The sequence below is a fragment of the Rhincodon typus genome, chromosome 2 (assembly GCF_021869965.1).
Source record: "Rhincodon typus isolate 14 chromosome 2, sRhiTyp1.1, whole genome shotgun sequence".
Taxonomy (NCBI): domain Eukaryota; kingdom Metazoa; phylum Chordata; class Chondrichthyes; order Orectolobiformes; family Rhincodontidae; genus Rhincodon; species Rhincodon typus.
The window spans coordinates 8533948-8561602 of NC_063333.1; the positions used below are offsets into that span (position 1 = coordinate 8533948).

General features: G+C 45.1%; 1 protein-coding gene across 1 annotated transcript in view; it reads right to left on the reverse strand.

Annotated features, from left to right (window-relative positions):
• LOC109918050 (vasoactive intestinal polypeptide receptor) overlaps window positions 1-27437 on the reverse strand; it is a 45699-nt gene extending 18262 nt beyond the window's left edge. Inside the window, exons 1-6 of the mRNA XM_048618240.1 lie at window positions 27137-27437; window positions 24678-24780; window positions 6331-6438; window positions 4801-4907; window positions 2124-2211; window positions 1448-1508 (exon numbers count right to left, since the gene is read on the reverse strand). Coding sequence (XP_048474197.1) covers window positions 1448-1508; window positions 2124-2211; window positions 4801-4907; window positions 6331-6438; window positions 24678-24780; window positions 27137-27199 — 530 coding nt within the window. The 5' untranslated portion in view covers window positions 27200-27437. The remainder of the gene's footprint in view (window positions 1-1447; window positions 1509-2123; window positions 2212-4800; window positions 4908-6330; window positions 6439-24677; window positions 24781-27136) is intronic.
• Between the last annotated feature and the right edge of the window lie 218 nt (window positions 27438-27655).

A 27655-nucleotide genomic window follows, 5' to 3' on the forward strand; every position in this document is an offset into this window, starting at 1 on the left:
GAAATATATCGCCGTTCCTTCAGTGTCGCTGGGTCAGAATCTGGAACTCACTGCCTGTAAGGCTGGTAGAGGCAGAAACCGTCATCATATTGAAGAAGTATTTAGATGCACACTTGTGATGATAGGTGTTTTTCTTTGATCAGCACAGACTTGATGGGCTGAAGGACCTTCGTCTTGTGCTGTAGACCTCTATGTCACTAAAATCCTGGAATTACCTCCATCAGGGCATTGTGGGTAAACTTACAATAGATGGACTGCAGCGATTCAAGAAGGCAGCTCACCACCATCTTCTTAAGGAGCAACTAGAGATGGGCAAGAAATTCCAGCCCACCCAGCAATACCCAAGTCTCAGAAGTGAATAAAAACAAACCCTAAAGGAAACAGTAAACATCTGGGGTATTCCAAAAAAATTCGATGGTTCTTTCATAGTCACCATCGCTGAGAATAGCTTTCAATTAGAGACTTATTATTTGAATGTAAAGAATCCAATGGTGCGATTTGAGCTCTTTAACCTAAGCCTTTACATGACTTTATAACTACACTATACAAAAACTGCAGTTGCAAAAGTAGGTCAGTGACTGGCAAATATGTCTTTGGAATCCCCTCATCAATTTATTCACGGCAATTTTACAGTGGTGACCTCGAATTTTAAATTCCTTCCAGAATGGGAAACATCTTTACTCCATTGACAGAATTGAACCCTTTCAGAATTTAATAATCCTTGAAAATCCATCCCCCTTTAGCCTTCTCCTGACTGTCGTTAAAGAGTCCCACCTATTTCACCTTGTGTGGTGGTTATGCATATTCTGTTCTGGTATCAGTCTTCTGAATCTAAATTGCACCTTCCCCAGCAATTTGATAGCTTTTAGAGCATCACTGCTCAGATATTTTGACTGTGGTCTGTCTCCTTCACATTCACGGGATAACATACAGTCATGGAGATCTGCAGTTCAGAATAAAGCCCTTTGGCTCGTCATGTCTGTACCAGGCTGAGTGCTATACCAGCACTCTGTCTTCTCCTTTTACAGGAATACAGCGATCCACTTCCCTCAGTGCCCCTCTGCTCCTCCCCCACCACATCCCAAAGCTACCTCCGCCTCCCCCCATCCCCACCCATCACCACCAACCCTACAGCTGCCTCAGTCAATGAAATGACTGTCCTTCCATCCACCAGTGGATGCTGTGCCCAGTGCGGTGCCAGCGAGAACTCATAACGTAACAGACGTGAGAACCGAAACGTCTGCTTTCCTGCTGCTCTGACGCTGCCTGGCCTGCTGTGTTCCTCCAGTTCCACACTGTGTTATCTCAGACTCCAGCATTGGCAGTTCTTACTATCTCTGAGAGTGTTTGGGGCTGCCCTCTGGACACTCTGAACAGGAACTGAAAATCTCTCCATGTTGCGAATTCTAAATCCTACCCTGTACTGTAGCGAGCAATGTGAACTTACCCTTCATCGTCATAATGTACTCGAGTAATGGTCCAGGTGACAATAAACAGCATTGGAGTCCCTGGCAAAAGAATTAAAGAGAACTTTACTTCAGATACCATCCAGTATGAAGCAGTCTGTTTAAATTCCATCTCATCCAAATGCTTGAACATTTCTTTCTCCACTACTGAAGCTCAGTGTGTACTATCTACAGGATGCAATACAAAAATTCACTATAGGGTCATACAGCATGGAATCAGACCCTTCGGCCCAACTTGTCCATGCCGAACAGGTTTCTTAAACTGAACTAGACCCGTTTGTTTTTGTTTGGCCCATATCCCTCTCAACCTTTCCTATCCATGTACTTGTCCAAATGGCTTTTAAATGTTGTAAATGTACCCACATCTAACACTTTCTCTGGCAGCTAATTCCACATACGCACCACCCTCTGTGCGAAAATGTTATGCCTAGGTCCCTTTTAAATCTTTCCCCTCTCACCTTAAACCTATGCCCTCTAGTTTTGGACTCCCCTACCCTGGGAAAAAGACCTTGTCTATTCACCCTATCCATGTCCCTCATGATCTGATAAACCTCTAGGGCCAGGGCCTGGATGTGACTCCAGACCCGCAGCAATGCTAAACAGGGTTGGACACGCTCATCCCGTGAAATAATTTTTTAAAAAGTTGGCTACCCTAACGTGCCCTCATATGCAAAACTCCACCGTCTTGCGTTCCTAGGCGCCAGAGGTATTCAGCAACGTTTGAGAATGTTTCCACAGTACAGTACTATCAGAGAACACGGAGGGAGAATTATCCATGAGCACTATGTAACGACAACAACTGTGAGTTTGCCGTGGGAGCACTGCAGCTAAAAATACTTCCTTGTTAAAGAAATTGGCTTGCTCCAAGATGTAGCTCATTTACGAACGTATAAAATTTACACAGATTTGACATTTTGAGCGTAAATGATTGGTGCCAGGCTGTAGCACAAATGATCGCCACTGCAATAAATTGTTAAAAGTGCATAATATTATTGAATAAAAGCTCAGCCAAAAGTACTTCTTTTTAAAATTCTTGTCCCGTGAAAATCTTTTGCTGGTCAGGTAGGGCTGATTTTCCAGTTTCTACCCTCCCATCCCCGGTTACTGTGAGGAGAGTCCGTTCTCAAGATTCATAGAATGTGCTTCTTTATTTGAGGAGTAGCCAATGGATTGAGAGTATGAATTGAGTTGCAGAGTCACAGACTCGTCCAGCCCAACCAGTGATGTCTGCATCCTGTGAAAGAATGTGTAAAGTAAAAGTAGAGCCGTAGAGATGTGCAACATGGAAACAGGCCCTTCGGCCCTACTCGTCCATGTCGACCAGATATGCTTTATTTATTTAGACCCATTTGCCAGCATTTGGTCCATATTCCTCTAAACCCTTCCTGTTCATATACCCATCCAGATGCCTTTTAAATGAAGTAATTGTTCCAGCCTTCACCACTTCCTCTGGCAGCTTGTTCTACACACACACATCACCCTCTACGTGAAAAAGTTGCCCCTTAGATCCCTTTTAAATCTTTCCCCTCTCATCTTAAACCTATGCCCTCTAGTTTTGGCCAATACAGTCTGGGAAAAAGACCTTGGCTATTCACTCTATCCATACCCCTCGCAATTTTTTAAACCTCTGTAACCTGGCCTACATGTGACTCCAGGCCCACAGGAATGTTAAATAAGGTTGGACACACTAATCTCATGAATTAATTTTTTTAAAAACTTGGCTACCCTAACTTGCCCTAATATGCAAAACTCTACCATCTTGCATTCCTAGGCGCTAGCAGTATTTAGCAACGACAGATAAAATGCTTGAATGTTTCCACAATAGTTATCTTCTAGTTTTCGACTCCCCTACCCTGGGGAAAAGATCTTGACTATTCACTCTATACATGCCCCTTGTGATTTTATAGGCCCCCCTTCAGCCTCCGATGCTCCAGGAAAAATAGCCCCAGCCTATTCAGCCTCTCCCTATAGCTCGAACCCTCCAACCCTGGCAATATTCTTGTAAATCTTTTCTGCATTTGGTGAAATATAAGCACAGGAGGTGTCCACTCGGCCCCTGGTTTCTGATCTGCTTTTCTGAAGGGGCTGCCAATTTCCCCGCCCAATGAAACTTTTCAAATGTTCATTATGTGAAAAAAAAGCTATTTTGGATCTTGATTTATGACAAGACATCCTGAGCCTTATCAATCCTCTACTTTTCAAATTTTTATCCTAACCTCTCCCTTCACTTGTTTGCTGATGGCCCTTGAATTTCTATTCTCTTGACACCCACTCACTGATTGAGAGTTTTTTCTTTAAGCAGCAGCTGTCCTTTCTGGATTCCTTTCTAAATTTCTTGATTGCCTCACACTACATTCACCTCATGAAAGGGGCCATTTTGTGTGGGGTGTGGGGTGTGTGTGTGAGCCGAGGCCCTCAGGAGTAATAGTTGGTCATTCTCGAGCCTGCTTGGCAGCTGGATATCTTGTTGTGTGCGACCGTGAGGCAAGAGAGGCAGCCACCTAAAACAGGCATTAAGACCCCAGTGGGTGCCATATGTTGAGGGACTTATGATGCCCTTCTGAAGAGATTGGCCGAGTTGTGAATTGTGAGCATACGGCCTGCTTCCTGGGGACTTTCCTGGTGACAATGCAGCCTACGAAGTGGTCTCTGTCGGTCTGGTGAGTCAATGATGTGGCCTACAATAGTAGGAGCAGTGTTCTTGTTGGTCAGGTATTGGCCCAGGATAGCACCACCACCTCCTCAATCTCTGTGTACCCCACATCCCCATCTCACCATCAGCAACACCCCCCCAACCCACCCCACCTCCAACTACCCTGTGATTCTTTTCCCTCCCCCTCTCACGACCCAAATCCTTCCTGCTGTTGCTGATGGATTAGGCCAGAAGCGAAAAGATTGAAAGTGTGTAAAGATCTGACAGATCAAGGCGGAGGTGAAGCCTGAGGCCCAATTTGTGTTCTCAGGCTTCCCTTTAAGGAAGGAAGGGAATCTGCTATCCTTACTCATGTGGCCCTAGGTGTGTCTTCATGTAACTACCCCTTGGGAAATTAGGGATGGGCAGTAAATGCTGGCCTGGCCAGAGTTGCCGACAGCCCATGAACAATTTCGTAAACAAGAACACAAGAAATAGGAGCAGGAGTAGGCCACTTGGTGAGGGGTGGTGACTCTGTAGGACTCATTGCAGTAGAGGGTCGTGGAAGCCAAGTAATTGAGTGTTTTTAAGACAGCGATAGACAGGTTCTTGATTAGTGAGGGGATCGAGGATTGTGGGGAGCCATTTTTAATGACTTGGTAAAGCTGTGCAATGAAGAGCAGTAACAGAAAGCTGACAAACCTCTTTCACGGTCGGCGTGGTGGTGTTGTTGTTGTATCGACAGGCCAGGATGTATGGGATTGAGAGACTGGCCCAACCCTGGCTCGTGCAGTTCCTGCTGACATTAGCTGCAAGGCAAACGTTTTGCATGTTTTTATTATTTTTGGACAGAGACTGAGTTGTGTCACAATAACTCGCATCCAGATAGCACCTTCAATGGAGTTTTAAAATATTCCCAGTAATGAGGAGTTAGTAATGAGGCAAAGGATCTGGCTTGGGAACTTGAAGGAAGATGTGCATTGACATAGCTCCTTTGATGGCCTCAGGCAGTCCCAATGTATTTTGCAGACAATGAATTAATTTTGAATTGTAGAGAGCGTAGAATCATAGAAGTCTACAACACAGAAAAAGGCCCTTCGGCCCATTGAGTCTGTGCCAGTCAAAAACACTCTAACCCCATTTTCCGGCACAGAGCAAAGGGTCACAAACAATAACATGATAACAGTAACATATTGGCCAGTCAGAGTTGACTTGCCAACCAATCAACACCTTTTCCCCTGCAGTAGAAATTGTTATGATCTTTAAAAGCTGGCATTCTTGTATGTGTCCTGATGAGTGCAAAAACGAGAACATGTCTGTCTTTTCAGCAAGATCGAATGTGATAAAGATTGGATAATCTGCCGTGGTGATGGCAGATGAAGAATAATATTGGCTGGACAGAGTGTTAGGAACTTTACCTACACTGCCGTGCCCCAGTCCTGATAATTACAACGGCTGGGATTTCTCAGTACAGGTAGTGAAGCAGGTACCACAAGGACAATCTTCCCGTCAGCGACCTCCAAAATGGCCGACAGGGTGACTGCTTGACCAAGGATGGTGGGTTGGTTCTGCTGGGCCAATCAGCTGGCAGGGCTGGTGCTGAGGCTAAAAGGCAAACGGGGCCTTTGCTTGTTAATAGACAATTGGGCACATGGATGTTTTCCTAGTGGTGGAACAAAATATATAATAAAGGCCATTCACAACAGTGTCTTTTTTCCGTCTCATAGATAAAAATATATTTAAAAAAAAGGCAAAACAAATATAATCATGGGTGATCTGGGGGAAGAAAAGAAAATAAAGTGCACTACTGGGCCCTAAACAAATAAAAACTAAAAAAAAAGGCAAATGGGAAGACGCCTCCATTTTGAGGTGTCGTCATAGGGGAGGCAGAAATACTTCCCGGCAGCCCCACCAATGGCAGGGCCAGTGGAAGATCCAGGTGCAATAGCTTGCTGGGTCCTTCCACTGCATGTCACACTGCCAACCTTTACCAATTTGTGATTGGGTTTGTGTGTCGTCACCAAGCCTCTTTCCTCGGCCGAGTCTAAGGGCTTACTTGGGTGTCAGTAGTGGAGAAAAAAAAATCACCAGTGAGCCTTAACAAGAAGAGGCTTGTATCCTAAACAAGATGTAGTTAAATTGGACAATAGCAATCAGTGACAAGGTACGTTGATAAGTTAGACACTGGGAGGCCTGTGGATGTAGGCCTTCACTCTGGGTTACTGTAGTTACCTTCCACGTCCAGGAAAAGTGCAGGCAGCAATGGACAAGGCATGACCACAATCTCCCCGACCTGAGCTGACGGCCAGCACGTGAGGTTGTCCCACATTCCTCGACATCCTGCAAACCAAAAGTACATATCCTCAAAGTGAATCAGAATCCACTAGGCCTCTTACAATGGTCTTCAAGAACTTGACAGGGTCAGTGCTGAGAGGAGGTTTCTCCTCATGGGAGAGTCTAGGACCAGAGGCCATGGTTTCAGAATTAAGGGACACCAGTTTAACACTGAGATGAGGAGGAATTTCTCCTCTTGTTACAGACAGCTGTGGGGGAAGGGTCCTTGTGTGTATTCAGGGCTGAGACAGAGAGATTCTTGATCAGTCGGGGAATCAAGAGTTACAGGGGGAAAGGGCAGGAAAGTGGATGTGAGGAATGTTGGTTCGGCCATGGTCCTATTGAATGTTGGAGCAGGTTTGAGGGGCTGAATGGCCGACTGCTGTCCTTATTTCTTGTGGCCTTAAAACACCATACCTTAAGAACAGAACAAACAGGACGAGTAGGCCATTTGGTCGAATGTGCCTGTTCTGTCATTCAACAAGATCAATCCTCAATGTAGCCTCAATCTGACTATCTGTCAGCACCTCTCAAACTCCCCTCACCAGCCCTGAACAATTAGCCCCCTTGTCAAATTGGTCTAGGTCAGTCTTAAACATAATCAATGATTCAGACTCCCCTGCTCACTGGGGATGAGAAATGAAAAGGTTAATTGGGCCCCTCAAAGAAGGAATCCCTTCTTATCTCTGGTTTAAATAGGGGACTCTTTAAGTGATGTGTAGATCCTTGACAATGTAGGGCTCAGGGCTGCAACACTGACTTAACTTCAGGTTTCACTGTTTAGATTGGGCCTCCCATTTTGCACAAACACATTCATAGAGTATTAGAGTCATGAAGTCATACAACATGGAAACAGACCCTTTGGTCCAACTCGTCCATGCCGGCCAGATATCCTAAATTAATCTAGTCCCATTTGCCAGCATTGGGCCCATATCCCTCTAAACCTTTCCTACTCATGTACCCATCCAGATACTTTTTAAATGTTGTAATTGTACCAGCCTCCACCACCACCTCTGGCAGCTCGTTCCATACACACACCACCCTCTGTGTGAAAAAATTGCTCCTTAGGTCCCTTTTAAATCTTTCCCCTCTCACCTTAAACCTATGCCCCTCTAGTTTTGGACACCCCTCATTCACCCCGGGGAAAAGACCTTTGCTATTCACTCTGTCCGTGCCCCTCATAACTTTATAAACCTCTATAAGGTCATCCCTCAGCCTCCGATGCTCCAGGGAAAATAGAAATAAAATCCAGCCTCCCCCTATAGTTCAAACCCTCCAATCCTGGCAACATCCTCGTAAATGTTTTATGAACTCTTTCAGGTTTTACAACATCCTTCCTATAGCAGGGAGACCAGAATTGTATGCAGTTTTCCAATGTCCTGTACAGCCGCAACATGACCTTCCAACTCCTATACTCAATGCACTGACCAATAAAAGCAAGCGTACCAAATGCCTTCTTCATTATTCGATTAGAGATGTGTTAAAACTATCACACAGTGGGATTTCAATTTCCCGGAAAAGGTTCAAGTTTGCAAATGGCAGACCTTGAGACTGGGCACACACTAGAGAATGAGAGGGAGGGTCAAAGAGCATGTACAAGAAGGTGTGAAAGAGATAAAGCACATAGTGCTAACTCAATGGGACGAAGGTCCTTCTTCTGTGCTGTAGACCTTTATGACTCTGAGGTCGCAGGGAAGTATTCAATCGCCCTTTTAACTCGAGGTCAACTAGAAAAATCATAAAGTCAAGAGTTTCATGGAGTATTCACAGCACAGAAAGCGGCCCTTTGGCCCATTGTGTCCCTACCAATCATCCATCATCCCTTTATTCTCATTCCATTTTCCAGCGCTTGGCCCATTGCTTTGTATGCTGTGGCATTTCAAATATTCATCTAAAGAGTTATTAAGTCTCTTGAGGATTCCTGCCTCTATCACCCCTTTCAGACGGTGAGTCTGGGAGAAAACACGTCCTTCAGTCCCCTCTAAACCTCCTGTTACTTACCTTAATCAGTGCCCCCTGGTTCCCGACCCGTCTACGTAGGGGAAAGGTTTCTCCCATATCTATCCTGTCTATACCACTCAGGTCGTCGTACACCTCAAATCAGGATCCCTCTGCCTCAGCCTCTTCTGTTGTAAGGAAAGTAACCACAACCAATCTAATGTCTTTTCGTAATATTGATGTTCTCTTTAAATAATACCCCTGTGTAACAAAAGTGGTCCTTTCATTCCCATAGCGATTATAACAAGGTCAGCCAGCTGGACCTCAGAATATGAGTTCCCTGGTTGGGGCTGTTAATCTTGTCCAATCAGGGAGCCCTGGCTGACATAAAAGGTTGAATGTCAGGGCTCTCGTCCAAGCCTACGCATTCATAAATAATGACTGATTGGTGATGGGACACCAGCCTCAGAGGAGTTATTTCAGTTCCTATCTCGCTCCTTCCCTTGCTGAATTCCTGTTTCTCAAAATAAACGTTAAAGGTGGGTTACTGAGCATTCCCGAAGTAATTGACAGCATTATTCGTGACATTTTCTGGCCTTTCGCTAAGACACTGCTGTCAAACATATCAGCATCATTTAACACTATTATTAAACACTAACCATTCAAGCTGTCACACTGGGTCCTGGGATATTCTGAAGGGAATTGCTGATCAATATTCCGTGTCTCTGTGTCTGTGTCTATGCGGGTCCTACCCAATACTGTGTGTAAAGTAGCTGTCACTAGAAGCTCAGTGAAGCATAACAGTGATAAGAGTTTATTTCTTATTTGAAGTACACGTGATGACCTGACTCAGACCGTGCAGGATAGGGAGGTGGTGGCCTCGTGGTATTGCAATAGATCTAGGAACCCAAAGGCCTAGGGCTTATGTTCAAGTCACATTATGGCAGTGGGTGGATTTACAGTTGAATTAATAACAGGAGGAGGACCAGCCAAACTACCTCCTCTGACCTGCTCTGCCATTTGATACAACCGTCGCTGAAATGTAGAATTGAAAGTTACTCTTGTGACGGTGACCATGACTGCACAAAAAAAAATGGCCAATTCAGCCCTTCGACCTGATCCACTACACAACACAATCATGGCTGGTCATCCAACCTTGTTCTTGCTTTCTCCCCATACCCTTCGACCCTAGATCTAACTCCTTTATGAAAACATTCAATGTTTTGTCTTCAAGCACTTTCTGTGGCAGAGAATTCCACAGGCTCCTCACTCCCTGGGTGAAGACATTTTTCCTCATCTCAGACCTAAGCGGCCGACCCTGTATCCTTAGACTGTGACCCCTTGGTTCTCATCTTTTTAAACCTAAAATATAGGACCACAAGCCACTGATGGGAAATGTAACACAAACAGAAACTAATCATTAATGGGAACGCACAAAAGGTGAATGACAAATCACATGATCCAGGGAGAGGATACTCCCCAGCCCCTGCGGTGCCCAACAATCTCTCAAGGCCTCCAGCAGCTCCATATCTCTAAGAGTAAAGAAATGTCAAGCACATTCTTTATCCTTCCAGCTTTGATTCCAGTAGCAGTGTGTGGAGCAGCTAAATTCTGGTGAACATGAGATTGTGAGAACTAGGATTAGGCCATTCAGCCCCTATAGTCTGCAATAAGAAGTTGAATGACACCAGGTTATAGTCTAACAGGTTTATTTGAAAACACAAGCTTTCGGAGCCTTGCTCCTTTGGCAGGTGAAGTGACTTCACCAACCATCCTCTGGGGCTTCATCTGATAAAGGAATAGCGCTCCAAAAGCTTGTAATTTTAAATAAACCTGTTGGACTATAACCTGATGTCGTGTGACTTCTGACCTTGTCCACCCCAGTCCAACACCGGTACCTCCACATCAAAGCAACAGATATGATCTAGCTCTTCTTTCCTTCCTGCTGCCCAATAATCCTTGATTCCCCTCTGCAACCTCTATCAAATTCTAAACACTGATGACCCTCTGATGGATGAAATTCTCTTCACCTCCATTACTCTAGTTCCTTAGACAACACCTTCAAAATCAAATCCAGCCCTCCACCTGAGTTCTAGACTCCCCGTAGTTCTCGGGTCCCTACCGGCGCCCCGTCTAGCCTCCCCCCTAGTTCTAGACATCCCCCCACGACTAGTTCTGGCCTTCTGCCACCAGTTCTAGACTTTCCCTCGTAGTAGGCTCCCCCAGTTCTAGACACACCCCTTCCCCCCAGTTCTAGACACTGCCCTTAGTTGTAGCCTTTCCCATGCAGTGGATTATCCTCACAGCAACCACCCTTCAAGGCCCCACGCTCCCAGGACCTTTTTCTGTTTCAATAAGATCACCTCTCACTCTTCTAAACTCTTGAAGGATAAAGACCCAACCTGCTTAACCATTCCTCATGAAGCAAATTCCTATTTGCTCAAATGGCCACCCAATGGAGGGTAAGCTTAAGACAGGCCTAAGAGGTGTCTACACTCAGAATGGCACTGAAATCCTAACGCAACAACATTTGGGCCTGTCATATATACCTACCATGTGAGCAGCAGTCCCTATCTAAGATGGCCACATTTCTTTACTGTACCTAGCACCCAATGCCTATCCAGTCTAGTCCTTAATGTTGACATGAGGCAGAACTTTCAAAGCATAACAAATGATCTCGGGGATGAAGGGCTTATCATATGAGGAGCAGTTGAGGATTCTGGCTCTGTACTTGATAGAGTTTAGAAGGTTGCGGGGGGGCGCGGGATCTGATTGAAACTTACAGAATACTGAGAGGCCTGGATAGAGTGGATATGGAGAAGTTGTTTCCATTAGTAGGAGAGACAAGGACCTGAGAGCACAGCCTCATGGTCCAGGGACAACCCTTTAGAACTGAGATGAGGAGGAATTTCTTCAGCCAGAGAGGATGGTGAATCTGTGGGACTCAGTGTCACAGACGGCTGTGGAGGCCGGGTCATTGAGTGCATTTAAGACACAGATAGATAGGTTCCTGATTAGTGAGGGGGTCGAGGGTTAACGGGAGAAGGCAGGAGAATGGGGTTGCGAAACGTATCAGCTATGATCGAATGGCGGTGCAGACCAGATGGGCCGAATGGCCTAATTCTGCTCCTATATCTTATGGTCTTATGGACAGCAAATGGGGCTTAAAGGCAGGAGGCCAGGAATAATGGTGGAGGTGTGGTGTACTGGTTTACTGGCATAGTCCAACCCCAGGATTATTTTCAAAGAAGCTGGGTTAGCTGAAGGGTGGGGGCTAGTGGGGAGGGGTGTTGGCGATCACGTGCCCACAAGTGGGTAGGTAGCTGACTAGGCCTGTTGAGACTTTTTTTTTCTTCAGAATATATTCTTTCATGGGAAGGGGGCACCACAGACAAGGCCAGCACTAGGTGCTGTAGAATTGAATGTCTTGCTAAAGCTATAGGGAGGAGGTCAACATACAGCCCAGTGTGAGATATGGGGACTGCTGGTCTCTGAGGTGGCCGTCTCTGTCCCAAACCCGACAAGCGGGTTCACCAGTTACCCCCCAAATGATCAATTCAGCGACCGTACCATTCCTCCCCACCTCTCCCTGCTTCCAACTGTAAATAGTAGTTCCATCAGATGGCCAAGCAGCTCAGGGGGATGGAGGTGCCCGTACTGGGGGCAAACGGAAGGGGGCAGTGCAGAAATGCACTAACCTGCGGCCTCTCTGATAGGCTCTTTCCGTTCCCACGCTGCTCATGTGTTGAGATGGCACCTCAAGGTGAAGATGCCCCCAGAGGCAGAAACCCTCACGTCTTCTAAGAATCATTCTGATGTGCACTTGTGATGCCAAGGCTTACAAGGCTATGGGCCAAGTGCTGGAAAATGAGTTTGGAAGGGTTAAGGTGGTTGTTTTTGACCAGCACAGATGCGATGGGCCAAGAAGCCTTTTTCTGTGCTGCAGATCTCTATAAATCTCTCTGTCTTCTACCTACAGCTCCCACCTACCTTTGAGAATGGGTCAGGACTGCACAGCTTCTCAGTGGTCCTTAACTGGGCGGAAAGTATGCCCTTTGGGAATTAACTGGCCTGGTACTGTACTCTGGATCTGAAAACTATTCCGAAGTGGCGAGGAGATGGGGAAGTGGGTTGGGGCCCAGGAATGGGTGGAATGTTAACCTCACCCATTCACTGTAACTGATAGGATTGACTTCAATGGATTTGGGTGTAAAATAGGCTACACCCTCCAGGATAGGAGGGTCTGCACTATACGGAAAGGCTGAATAGGCTGGGGCTATTTTTCCCTGGAAGGGTCTGTTTCTTTGCTGTACGACTGTTATGAACAGCCAGTGCCCAGCTGGCAGCTTAGCATTTACAGGAATGGCTCCGGGAGTGAGAAACTTCAGGGATGAGGACGGATTGAAGAAGGTGGGACTGTTCTCCCTGGAGAGAAGCCTGAGAGGAGACTTGGTAGAGCTTTTCAAAATCATGAGTGAGCTAGATAGAGTGGACGGGGAGAAGCTGGTCCCACTTGTAAAAGAAGCAAGAACGATAGGGCACTGATTTAAAGATGCAAGGGGGAAATGAAACAACATTTTTTCCACCCAGTGTGTCGTTAGGGTTTGGAAATGTGGTGGAGGCATGTTCAAATGAGACATGCATGAAAGGTATTGGATGATTATTTGGATAGAAATGGTGACATGGGGGATATGGAGGATATGGGGGGAGAAAGCTGGAGACTGGCATTAGATAATATTACCAGTGCAGGCACAACGGACCTAATGGCCTCTTTCTGTGCCCTAACACTTTTCTGATTCTGTGATTCTTAGCCACCGAGAGACAGCCTGCATCTCAGGAGTAAAGGCCAAAACTAAGATGGATGCAGAAGATAAGGGTGCGGAGCTGGGAAGAGAAGCCATTGCCGGAGATGCTTTAGCTGGAACATGAACATACAGAATAAGAGTAGGAGTCAGCCAACCGTCCCCTCTAATCTACGCCAGCACACACTAAGACCAAGGTAAATCTGTTTCGTCCCATTCCCCTCCTCATCCCTAATTCAGGGGTTAAATTATGAGGAGAGAATATACACTTTAGGCCTGTTTTCTCTAAAATTTAGGAAGGTTAAGGGGTGATCTGATCGAAGTCTTCAAGATATTAACAGGAAAAGGCAGGGTAGATAAAGCTGAACTATTTCCTCCGGCTGGGGATTCTAAAACTAGGGGCACAGTCTGAGAATTAGGGTCAGACCGTTCAGGAGAGATGTTAGGAAGCACTTCTACACACAAAGGGTGGGAGAGGTTTGGAACTCCCTTCCACAAAACGGCAATGGATGCTGAGACAACAAGGTGCAGGGCTGGATGAACACAGCAGGCCAAGCAGCATCATAGGAGCAGAGAGGCTGACGTTTCGGGCCTAGACCCTTCATCAGAAAAAAAAAAGGCTGGATGCTGGATCAGTTGTTAATTTTAAATCTGAGAGAGATACATTGTTTTGTGATGCAAAGGTATTATGGGATATGGGCCAAAGGCAAGGAAATGGAGTCAGGTCACAGATCAGCCCCAAACTCACTGAATGACAGAGCAGGCTTGAGGGGCTGAATGGCCTACTCCTCTGTTCCTATTTCCTTTGACAATGGGATAGATATAGTTGGAATCAGGCAACATATGAACACATGAAGTACAAATGGGAGTAGGCCTTCCTTCACATTTTTAAACAGTGACTCCTAAGTGTAGAATCTTCCACAAGAGGAAAAATACTTTCCACATGCACCCTGTCAAGTCCCATCAGTTCTGACAGGTTTCAATCCAGTCACCTCTGACTCTTCTAAACTCAATCAGATACAGACATAAACTGGAAAGCCTCTTCTCATAAGAAAAGGTATTGACTTGCTAGATCTTCTCTAAAGTGCTTCTTTATCATCAACGTTCTTCTTAAATAAGGAAACCAATGCTACACTCAGTGGCCTTTCTTCTTTGGTATTCGATTCCTTCTGCAATGTAACATGCCATTCTACTAGCTTCCCTGATGGGTGGCATTGTGGCTCAGTGGTTAGCATTGCTACCTCACAGTGCCAGGGATCCAGTTTTGATTCCACCCTCTGTCTGTGTGGAGTTTGCACATTCTCCCCATGTTTGTGTGGAGTTCGTCTGGGTGCTCCGGTTTCCTCCCACAGTCCAAAGATGTGCAGGTTAGGGTGGATTGGCCCATGCTAAATTGCCCTGTAGTGTGCAGGCTAAGTGGATTAGCCATGGGAAATGCGGGGTTACAGGGATAGGATGGGTGTGGGTAGGATGTTCTTTGGAGGGTCTGTGTGGACTCAATGGGCCTAATGGCCTGCTTCCACACTGTAGGGATTCTATGATTATAATTACTTGCTGTACCTGCAGACTGACGATGTGTGATTCATTAACTAGATCCCTCTTTGTCTCAGAGCTCTGCAATCTCTCATCATTGAGATAATGTCCTTTTTTAATCTTCTTGGACATTTTCCCCAACATCTCTTTCAGATCATAAACCTCACTTAAACCCATCCTTGTTTCTATGTAGCCTCCATTTTTCCTGACCCTCTCTTCACAGCTTGCTCTCCTGTCTTTGTGTCATCAGAAAATGTAGCAAGCATCCCTTTGTCTCTTCATCCAAGTCATTTATATTGTTTTGGTTGCTAAATTTATATTGCTAATAATTGTGATCTTGAGTTTGAAGATTTGTAGATAAGTGTATTGTTTTTCTTTTAAAAGCAGCTCAGCGAAAGGACAGTGGAACATAGTTTATGCAAGTTATTTCTTGAAAGTCACATGTCTTGTGGTTATTATTTGTTCATTACCGACACCCTGCCTGGATATACAAATATCAGGCTGCAGTGCTGTTTTGGAGATTGTTTGCATTACTCAGTCCTAGAAAGGGCAAGAGCTTCCCAACTCAGCTTTCCCGTTTCTGATGAACCTTTTGTTGTGTGTCTACCGTGACAAGGTCCAGTCTGATCCCTAACTGTCCTCCTGAATATTGTCTAGAAGAATTTTCGATATTGTCTGTACCGAGAAGGCTGTTTTGGGAAAGATCCCAGAATTATCTGAAGAAGGGTCCAGACTGGAAACGTCAGTTTTCCTGCTCCTCTGATGCTGCTTGGCCTGCTGTGTTCATCCAGCGCTACACCTTGTTATCCCAGAATTATCTGCTTGTGTTTTGGTGATATCTGTTATTCTGCACCAGCACCTCTTTTTGTGCATCAGCTTGACACCCTATATGGTGGCACAATGGCTCAGTGGTTAGCACTACAGCGTCACAGAGCCAGGGACCCAGGTTCAATTCCAGCCTTGGGTGACCCTCTGTGAGGAAATTTGCACATTCTCTCTGTTTCCTCCAGGTGTTCTGGTTTCCACCCACAGTGCAAAGTAGGTGGATTGGCCATGTTAAATTGTCCAGGGATGTGTAGGCTAGGTGGATTAGCCATGAGGAAATACAGGGATAGGGTAGGTTTGGGTGGAATGCTCTTTAGAGGGCCAATGTAGACTTGATGGGCCAAATGGCCTGCTCCCACACTACAGGGATTCCTATGATGACCTTTATTCTTTTCTTTTTGTCTCACAATCTAAGACTTTATTGGCCACAAGTGTTTCATTTCCCAAAGTGTAACTAATGTTAGTTATTGTCTGGCTTACCAACATCCTTTAGGGAAGGAAATCTGCCATCCTTACCTGGTCTGGCCTACATGTGACTCCAGAAGTAACCTGGCTGACTTTAAATTGCCCAATACGCAATAAATGCTGGACCAGAAAGGGACATCCACATCACATGAGAGAATTTTTTTAAAAAATCAGGAACTGGATAACACAATAAAATGCACATTTTCGAGTAGTGAAGGAGAGAGGGAAAATCCATGACAACAAGGCGCAGAGCTGGATGAACACAGCAGGCCAAGTAGCATCACAGGAGCAGATGTTGGTCATGACAAAATAACCAATAAAAAAATTAAGGCCCTGTCACCAATCCCTATGACACATAATTTCTCGCGAAGCTGAAAATTTGTACCTACTGTCTGTTTTCCGTTAGTTATCCCATCTTCTATCCATACCACCAAGTTTTGTCCTAAATCTTAAGTGTTGATTTTACATAATACCCTTTGATATGACATTTTAGCAAATGCTGTCTGAAATCTAAGTATTGTATCTTTACCAGTTTTCCTTTGTCCATCAAACAACTCCACTATATTGGTCAAACGTGGCTTCCCTTTCACAAAGCCATGTTGATTTCAACTGATTGCACTGAATTTTCTAAGTGACTAGTTTAATACTTTTAATAATAACTTCTACCATCTTCACCAGGACAGATGACCAGCCTGCAGTTTTGTCATTCCTACTTCCCTCCATTTTTGAATAAAGGAATTGCATTCACAGTTTTCAAATGGAAAGGAACCCTTCTTGAATCGAGGGAATTTTGGGAAGTTAATACCAAAATAAAAACTCACAATACCCTGACGAACCAATCCTCCAGCAGAAAAACACATTCCTGAGGCGAGCAAATACTCAGCAGTTGTTCTGTGTGCCTGTTTATCCCAACAAGCTCATAGCAGGATCATAAATTTACTTAATAGTATCAACACAGCAAATAAATGGGTCACACTGGGTAACTCCCATGGTCAATAGCACAGAGAGCCTATGAGAGCTGGTGCTTGCAAATATTGTATTTCCATGCCTTGTTGTTGCTGTGTTGAAGTTGTTTGGCTGATAACTGTTCTGGGATTAGTTGTCAGCTCCTCGTAACCTGCTAAACTGGTCATTACTTGGGTCAATCCTTAAACTTCAGGCTAGTCTGCAGCTTAACCCTTTACTGCTACCACCCCCTCCTCCTCCTCACTCTCTCTTCCCTTCCCTCATTCTCCTTCCTAGTCTTCCTCCCTCCCTTCCTCTCTCTCTCTCTTTCTTTCTTTCTCCCCCTCCCTTCTCCTTCCAAACATACACACCCCCACACCCCCACATACGCAGACACACACACCCCCCCACACACCCCAACACATACACATACACAGATACACGTGAAAGCATAGACAGACGCGCAGGCATACAAATATAGAAATTCTCACACACACACACACACACACAGACAGAAACACTGATACATAACACGCACAGACAGAGGCATGCACAAACAGACAGACGCACATTTATGAAGACAGAGACACAAAGCCAGGGACACAGTGTATTCCTTGATGCTAATCAGCAGAAGGAACATTGAGTGAAAGCCAGCTCACACTGTATGGCTTTCCCAGACTGGGCATGAGCTCAGAGGCTCTGGCTCCAATATTTGCTCAGTGGGTAGTAGTCTTACCTCTGAGTCGCAAGGTACCAGGTTCCAGGCCCTTTCAAGACTTGAGAACAAAGTTCAAGGCTCATGACACTCATCCAGCAGAACAAAGAGGGAATGCTGAACTGTCAGGGGGACTTGTTTCTGGATGAGTTCAAGGTGGACAGGAATAGAACCCCCCAGCACAATTTGGAAACACAGCAAGGGGGAGGGTGGCGATTCCTGATCTCCTGGCCAATATTTATCCCTCAATCAGTGCCAGCAAACAGATGATCATTAATCACTATCTCATTGCTCTTTGTGGGAGCTTGCTCACATGTAAATTTGCTACATTAGGGGAGCAACTACACTTCAAAAATTACTGTAAAACACACTGCAGAAATGCAACGCCACATTTTTGTTATATTAACAATTCTATCCTCTTAAACTGATGGGAGTTTTTTTATTAAAAATCAGAGAGCGCCTTCAGAGAAGTTGTTTATGCGCTGACCATTTTCAGAGAGGCACTGCATGTGATCTCTCGTCTTACCTTCCAGACTGCTTCTTCCTTCTCCCCCTGTTCCCCAACTCCGCCAGCCCTCTGACCCTCTCCTGATGGCCTCTTTTTAATCTGCGCAACAGCAAACTGCAATTTCCACAACAACACCCCCCCCATTCTGATTTCTTCCTGCTTGACTTTCCCTCACAGAGGCTCAGTGGTTAGCACTGCTGGATTATGGCACCAGGGACCCAGGTTTGATTCCACCCTCAGGCGACTGTCTGTGTGGAGTTTGCACATTCTCCCTGTGTCTGCGTGGGTTTCCTCCGGGTGCTCCGGTTTCCTCCCACAGTCCAAAGATGTGTAGGTTAGGTGGATTGGCCATGCCAAATTGCCCGTAACGTTCAGGGATGTGTAGATTAGGTAGGTTATGAGGGATGGGTCTGGGTGGGATGCTCTGAGGGGCAGTGTTAACTTGTTGGGCCGAGGGCCTGTTTCCACACTGTAGGGATTCTATGATGATGATGACTTCAAATCTTCAACCTTCTCCCATCCTGATCTCGTCCACCCCTCGCCATTCCCTGAAACCGTGAGCTCAGAGCCCACCCTATGTCCTCTCCTCTCCCTCAATGATGCATGCTCTGGTCTCCCACTCCACCCCTCAAATCACAACCCCTCAGCTTTCGGTACAGAGGTTCTGCCAGAACCTTTCCAGTTATCCTGACTACTGGCTGGAAAGCAGAAGGTCTGCGCTGGAAGAAGAAACTTGGCTGGACCTTTACAGGGGTCAGTCCCTGACCCTTCCCAGCCTCCTGCTAGATGTTCCCTATCAGAATCTGGGCCTTCACAGGCAGGCAGTAAATAACCTCATACTTAAAGAGGAAAATCTCTCACGTGTTCATAGGTTCTCCCTTCAAATTTAGGAGAAATTCTCAGAGAAACACCATTCAGTCCATCAGGCCTGCACTGGCTCTAACAAGCATCAATACCTCACAGTCACAAAATTAGTACTGTGCAGAGAGAGAGGCCATTGAGCCCATCGAGTGCACCGGCTCTATTATACAGTGTGGCACGGTAGCTCAGCAGGAAGCACTGCTGCCTCACAGCACCCGGGGTACTATCTGTGTGGAGTTTGCACATTCTCCCTGTGTCTGTGTGGGTTTGCTCCAGTTTCCTCCCACAGTTACAAAGACGTGCAGGTTAGGATGGATTGACCATGCTAAACTGCCCGTAGTGTGCAGGCTAGGTGGGTTAGCCATGGGGGAATGCAGAGGGTGGGTCTGGGAGAGATGCTCTTTGAAGGGTCAGTATGGGCTGAATGGCCTGCTTCCACACTGTAGGAATTTTATTTTCAAATGCCAATCTCCAGGCTTTTCCCCATATCGCTGTATGCCATCACTCTTCATTTGCTATGCCTTTTTCTCGCATCGTCCTATTGCTTATATTACCCAGTGCTAGTGCTATTCTTCTGATGTTTCCCCCCTCCAATATCATCGCACATTATTTTTTATCCAAATACTGAGCCAATGCTCTCCTGAGCAATTGATCTTTCCCCCTTAAACGTACGCTGTGTGTTTGAGCCACATTCTGTTTACTATTCCAGAGCTGGAAGATCTGGAGAGTGTCACCTGGATCAATATTACTCCCTATTAAAAAACAGATGCCCATCACTTCTCAGTATGTGGGAGGTATCGAGCTCCCGAGCAGTTTTACTGGAGTTATATGGGATCTTTCAATGGTTATAATAACTCATTCCAAGGAAACACTGAACAAGGCATCTGTTCATTCAAAGGCCTTTATAGTGATTGATCTGATTTTTCTAAGAAAGGCCAAACAAAGCTAGTAAATATATAGATTTATTTATACAAAATCAAGTGATTATTTATGTAACACATGTAAAAAAAAATCTGAGAGCTGTTAAAGACAATAGGATTTTAAGTGTAATTAATTCGTTCATCAATTCCACAAAATCCATGTCTCAATTGTTTGTGTTGGAGGTCATAGAGTCACACAGCACAGAAGCAGAGCCTTTCGGTCCACTGAGCCAACATGCTACCCAAAACGTTGAGAGAGATCGTGAGATAGAGGATCCATTATGTTAATGTTAAATTGTAGAGAGACCTCTGCGGGTGGAATGGCCTGTTTCTGTTCCCTTTTTTTATGCTTCTTTTTTTTTAATGATGGGGATAATTCAAAATGTGTGTTTAGTGTAAGCAAGTTAATGCATTCAACTCACACTAAAGGAGTTCTGTGGTAACATGAAAAACCGAGTTCTGATGAGGAAATGGAGATAGTCTCTCAAACATGCAGCATGGTGGCTCGGTGGTTAGCACTGCTGCCTCACAGCGCCAGGGACCCCAGTTTGATTCCATCCTTGGGTGACTGTCTGTGTGGAGTTTGCATATTTTCCCTGTGTCTGCATGGGTTTCCTCTGGTTTCCTCCCACAATCCAAAGATGTGCAGGTTAGGTGGATTGGCCATGCTAAATTGCCTGTAGCGTTCAGGGATGTGTAGCTTAGTTGGGTTATAGGAGGATGGGTCTGGGTGGGATACTCCACGGGTTGGTGTTGACTTTTTGGGCCGATGGGCCTGTTTCCACACTGTAGGGATTCTAATTCTAATGTGTAATGTCCATCAGATAACAATACTGCCCATATATCGTAAGCAGGCATTGCAAATAGCATCTAAGGTTTTACGTCTAAATTTTCTCTAGACGTAATAAACAATTTGGGTGTAAAATAGCTGAAGTACACAGCATATCATCCACAAACACAGAACTTTGGAGAGATATATCCTTTTCTTAAGTCAATCATTAAGACATATTGTCACAGTGAACTGCAGGATTGCTACAAAGGATTGGAGCTTTTTTTTGCGACTAAAGATCCCTCAAATGAATCTACAGAGTTTACATCATTTAAATTGATCTATCCCAATGTGTAAGAAAAAAAGTTGCCCCTCATGTCTTTTTTAAAATCTTCCTCCTCCACCTTAAAAATATGCCCTATCGTCTTGAAATCCCCCACCCGAGGGAAAAGACACCTGCCATTCACCTTATCTATACCCCTCATGAATGCATAAACCTCTGTAAGGTTGGAAGAGAGTTACAATTCACTGAATGTTTACAGGTTGCTGCACTTGTACATTCATGGGGCAGTCAGGGGCTACAGGCTGAAATCATGGAGCCTCGAATTTTCCTTTCTATCGCACATAGAACATAGAACTGTACAGGACAGGAACGGGCCCTTCGGCCCACGTTGCTGTGCCGAACATGATGCCAAATTGAACTAATCCCCTCTGACTGCCCTTGGTCCATATCCCTCCATTCCTTGCTTTTTCATGTGCTTATTTAAAAGTCCCTTAAAACGTCCCTATTGTGTCTGCCGCTATCACCACCCCTGGCAGCGCATTCCAGACTCCTACCACTCTCTGTGGCACAACTAATCAGGAAACCGTACCACTCCCACAGCCTGACACTGGAGGGTGGAGGAAATATTTTACAAGTTGATAGTTAATCTGTTTTGGCCTCGTCATAAGTGCACTTTCCCCTGACCACCGATTCCTGGAATGGGACTTGAACTTGAACTTGAACTTCGGGATCTGAAACTTTAACTCTGATTTTTTTCTTCACAGATGCTGCCAGACCTGCTGAGCTTTTCCAGCAACATCTGTTTTTGTTTCTGATTTATACCATCCACAGTCCTTTCTGATTTTACAGGGCATATTTTTAAGGTGAGAGGAGAAAGACTTTTTAAAAAAATATGTGAGGGGCAACTTTTTTTTTAAAACACTGAGTATGGTTCTTGTGTGGAACCAGATTCTAGAGGAAGTGGTGGTTGGGGGTACAGTTACAACGTTTAACAGACATTTGGGTAAGTATATAAATGAGAAAGGTTTGGAGGGATATGGCCAAAATGGGCAGGTGGGACTAGTTTGGTTTGGGCTTATGATTGGCATGGACTAATTGGACCGTAGGGTTTGCTCCCGTGCTGTATGTTAACACAGAACATAGAACAGTACAGCACAGTACAGGCCCTTCGGCCCACGATCTTGTGCCGAACTTTTACCCTAAACCTAAGGTCTATCTAACCTCCACCCCTACCTTATACTATCATCCATATGCCTATTTAATAGCCGCTTAAATGCCCCTAATGAGGCCGACTCCACTACCCTCTCCGGCAGTGCATTCCACGACCCTACCACTCTCTGAGTAAAGAACCTACCTCTGATATCTCCCCTATATCTACCTCCATTCACTTTAAAAATATGCTCCCTCATAACAGCTACCTCCACCCTAGGAAAAAGTCTCTGGCTGTCTACTCTATCTATACCTCTGATCATTTTGTACACCTCTATCAAGTCACCTCTCATTCTTCGTCGTTCTAAAGAGAAAAGCCCTAGCTCTCTCAGCCTTTCCTCTTAAGACCTTCACTTCATTCCAGGCAACATCCTGGTAAATCTCCTCTGCACCTTTTCTAACGCTTCCACATCTTTCCTGTAATGAGGCGACCAGAACTGGACACAATACTCCAGATGAGGCCGAACCAGGCTTTTGTATAGCTGGAGCATAACTTCATGGCTCTTGAACTCAATCCCTCTATTAGTGAAAGCTAACACACCATACGCCTTCTTAACAACTCTATCCACCTGGGTGGCAGCTTTCAGGGAACTGTGGACATGAACCCCAAGATCCTGCTGCTCCTCCACACTGCCATTAACCGTGTATTCTGCTTTCAAGTTTGTCCTTCCAAAATGAATCACCTCACACTGTTCAGGGTTAAACTCCATGTTGTATGACTTTTCTGGAATCTTACATTGAGTTGTGGGCACCATGCTGTAGGAAGGATGTGGATGCACTTGAGAGAGTGCGGAGCGAATGACAAGAATGGTTCCAGGAGTGAGGAAAGATCGAAGAAGTTGGGACTGTTCTCATTGGAGAGAAGGTGGCTGAACAGAGATTCAGTTGAGGGTTTCAAAGTCATGAGTGGAGTGGGCTGAACAGAGTAGGTTGTGAGAAGCTGTTCCTTTTACAAGTGGGAACAAGAACAAGAGGGCATAGATTTCAAGTAATGTGCAAACAAAGCAGAGGTGATGCGAGAAAATACTTTTTCACACAGCGAGTAGTGAGGGTCTGGCATGCACTGTTTGGAAATGTGGTGGAGGCAAGTTTAATTGATGCATTCAAGAGGGACATTGGATGATTATTTGGATAGAAATGGTGTGCAGGGATATGGTGAAAAGGCAGGAGATTGGCACTAGATAATGTTGGTTATTTGAAAGGTTAGTACAGGTACAATGGGTCAGATGGCTTCCTCTATACTTTAACAATTTAGTGATTCCCTGATAAAAGGCATCGAGGATTTCAATGAAACTTTCCAACAGTCAAGTAGTTGTACAGTCACCAATACTGAGATTAACTTTGTAATTTTAAATGTAATTTAGTTAATTCAATTTACATTCTGCCACTGTTATGGTGGAGATTTGAACCCATGTCTCCATATCATTGATTCGGGTCTCAGGATTGCCACCCGACTAAGGCAACCACCCTAGCTACTATTCAACATTAAAATGTAGTTCATATGCAGTTTCTGTGTGATCAAATAACTAATTGCTGTCTTCCATTTTAAAATGAACATATTTGATAAAGTTGGCGTTGACTGTTCCCGGAGGTGCAGTGTAATGAAATCAAAATTTCAAAGGGAATTCATCAGGTTTAAACAAAAATATCATTCAGTGGGCTATTGATGCTCCTGCAGTGTCATGATCGGGCCAAATTCTGTCCATTCGGCAAGTCATCACCACACAAATGAAACGTCCCTATAGCCTGAGTCTTACTAAAAGATTGAAAATGTGTAAGCTTCAGTCTCTGTGACAGCTATCCATCAAGCATTCCCTACGTCTCAGAGGGTGCTACATCGGCATGGATTCTGTTGTTTCTGATGGGATATTAAACTGAAGTTGGGTTGGAGGCTTAAGATCGCACAGCAGTATTTCAAAGCAGTGTCCTACTCTGTATCCTGATCAATATGAAAACACGTACCAACAGATTCAAGAACAGCTTCTTCCCCGCTGTTATCAGACTTATAAACAGGCCTTTCATATATTAGAGTTGATCTTTCTCTGCATCTTCCCTGTAGCTGTAACACTATATACTGCATTCTGTTCTTACCCTGGTGAACTTTCGTAAGGTATCATTTGTCTGGTTAGCATGCAATACAACACTTTTCACTGTATCTCGTTACATGTGACAATAATAAATCAAACCAAAATATATCCTTCAGTTGATTAACACTGAAATAGATGATCTGATCGTCAATCACATTGCTGTTTGTGTGAGCTTACTGTGCTCCAAACAGCTTCCACATTACAGCAGTGATGGCACTTCAAATTGGCTGGGAGGTATCCAGGTGCTAGGTAAATGCAGGTTCCTGTTTTCTACCTTATTGCTTCCTCTGGCATTGTGCCTTTTCCCAGCCTGTATCTGGTTGGTGTGTTCCTAGGACAGTGCGACAGGGCCTGGTCACCTCTCCTCCCAATGCCGTTCACTCACCTGTCTCTGAACTCTGATTGTCTGCACTCAGTTTCAGGAAACACTCCTGTTGTAGCTGTGTGACTTTCAGCATAATCTCACAGGCAGGGACCATACACAGCACCTGTAGAGACAAAACAGTCCGATTAGAAGCTGCAACATTCACAAAAGTCACCATCCCCATCAGTTATACACTCTAAACTGGCCCTTCCTACATGTGTGTCTTCTGATTTAGAACCATAGAGTCATAGAGATATACAGCGCGGAAACAGACCCTTCAATCCAACTCGTCCACACCAACCAGATATCCTAAATTAATGTAGTCCCATTTGCCAGCATTTGGCCCATATCCCTCCAAACCCCTCTTATTCATATACCCATCCAGACGCCTTTTAAATGTTGTAATTGTACCAGCCTCTACCACCTCCTCTGGCAGTTCATTCCACACATGCACCACCCTCTGCGTGAAAAAGCTGCCCCATAGGACCCTTTTATATGTTAGCCCCCTCCACCTTAAACCTATGCCCTTTAGTTTTGGCCTCCCCTACCCTGGAGAAAAGACCTTGACTATTCACCTTATCTATGCCCCTCATGATTTTATAAACCTCTGTAAGATCACCCCTCAGCCTCTGATGCTCATTGCAGATGTATGAATGCTGGGTTTATTTAATATTGTTACTGTGGATGCAGTGTGTACTATCTACAAGATGCACTGCAGAAATTCGCCAAAGATCCTCAGACAGCACCTTCCAAACCCACGACCACTTCCATCTAGAAGGACAAGGGCAGCAGATACATAGGAACACCACCCCTTGCAAGTTCCCCTTCGAGCCACTCACTGTCCTGACTTGGAAATATATCGCCGTTCCTTCACTACCAAGGGGTCAAAATCCTGGAATTCCCTCTCCTTATTACACAATGACCATTTGTTATGGCACTGAAGGTGACTATTTGGCTCCATTGTGCGGAATGGCATTGTGTGTATCCTGCCACAAAATGGGCTGCAGCGGTTCAAGAAGGCAGCTCACCATCGTCTTCTCAAGGGACAACTAGGGACTGGCAATAAATGCTGGCCAGCCAGCGACGCCCACATCACACAAGTATCTCTGAATAAAGAGACCACCTGGTTGGTACAGAATTGCAGAGCAATCACTCAGCTGCTGGGAATAAGTTTTTGGAATGTGGTTGTATGCTTTTGCATCAACAAAATTCAGTTGTTATTTTCATCACGTTTTTCTGCCCATCTTTCCAGGAGTCAGTGACTCATGGGCCAGTTACAGTTTGGGAAGAGTGCCCCGACTGACACTCCAACATTCAGAAGAATCAGAGGAGATCTCACTGAAATGTATTAGGGGGATTGACAGGGTTAATGCAGACAGGTTTGTTTTCCCTTGTGGTAGACTATAGGAGCAGGGGGCATCATCTCAGAATGAGCGGTCACACATATAAGACAGAGATGAGGCAGAATTTTTTTCTCTCAGAGGGGAGCGAATCTGTGGAATTCTTTACCCCAGAGGGGCTGTCGAGGCTGGGTCATTATGCACATTCAAGGCTGAGACAGACAGACATTTAATCAGAAACAAAAGCAGAAATTGTTGGAAAAGCTCAGCAGGTCTGGCATCATCTGTGAAGAGGAATCAGAGTTAACGTTTCGGGTCGAGTGACCCTTCCTCAGTATTTAATTTGCTAAGGGCTATGGGGAAAAGGCAGTCGAGGATTATGGGATCAGCCAAGATCTGGCTGAGGGGCACAGCAGAGTTGATGGGCTGAATGGCTTCCTTCTGCTCTTACATGTTACAGCCACTGGCCTGCATGTCGACTCCTGAGGTCCCAAGTTCGCATCTGGTCACCTCCCACATGATCTTAAGCCAACTGCAGCTCTTTGGAGGTATTTTCCTAATCAGGTAGGAAGAAGGGTCACACACAGAGATGATGCCGAGTTTCTCCTGCAATTTCTGTAGCGTTGCAGACACACCTCTGGGGGCAGGTGACACTTGAACCCCGGGCTTGCTAGCTCAGAGGTAGGGACACTACCACTGCGCTACAGAAAAGCCACTTCCTGCCTTTTAGAAGCGTAACATTCCAACTGAAACAAACTATATCCAACATCTACAGTGCAACTTTAAAAGGGAAATACTGTTAGTAGTTGGACCCACTAAATCTAACAAACATAACGAGGTATAAAACAATTAAAAATAAACGATGTGATTTGACTTCAGTCGCTACATCATACCAAACTACATCCGCAGGATAATAATGATTTAATAATTTAAAATAAGTTAAAATTGTTTGTATTATAGGATAATAATGATTTAATAATTTAAAATAAGTTAAAATTGTTTGTATAATTCGCTTCCCTGTTGCAATCTAATACGGATCAACCTTCACTCTATTTCTCCCAGATTCGGTTTTAGTTGGTCTTCCTAACTCTGTATTTGCCGAAACAGAATAACAAGGCTGTTATTAACGATTTCGCTTACCCGGGGGATTGCGCTGTGCGCTAGCAGCGCGGCGAGCAACACGCAAACTTGAGCGAACTCCATTCGGTCCGTCTTGCGCTGCTCGGAAATTCGAGCTGCACTCGTTCACCGGGGGGTCCGGGATCAACTCTCCAGCACGCCCGGTCTGCACTCATCCTTCCCCCGCCTGAGCTGCTGCTTCAGTCGCAAGGCAAAGGGCAAACATCTCCTAATTGTTAAACAAAAAATAAAACACACACACACACAGAGCAAGGTGATACACAGCAACGAGAGCCGTAGATTCTGGCAGTTACAGGACCCTCCACACTCTCTGGTCTGAGAGCAGGTTTGGATGTCTCTATTGTATATTGTTCCTCCTTTTGATAAACAGAAACAGCCACCAACCAGGGACTGAGCTACCTCTCCTTGCACCAATGACAGCCCTAATATCGGGGGGTGGGACTATCAGGTACCTGACACTGGACGATCCTGGGTTAGAGACAGAAAAGCACTGCAGATGCTGGAATTCAAGGTAGACAA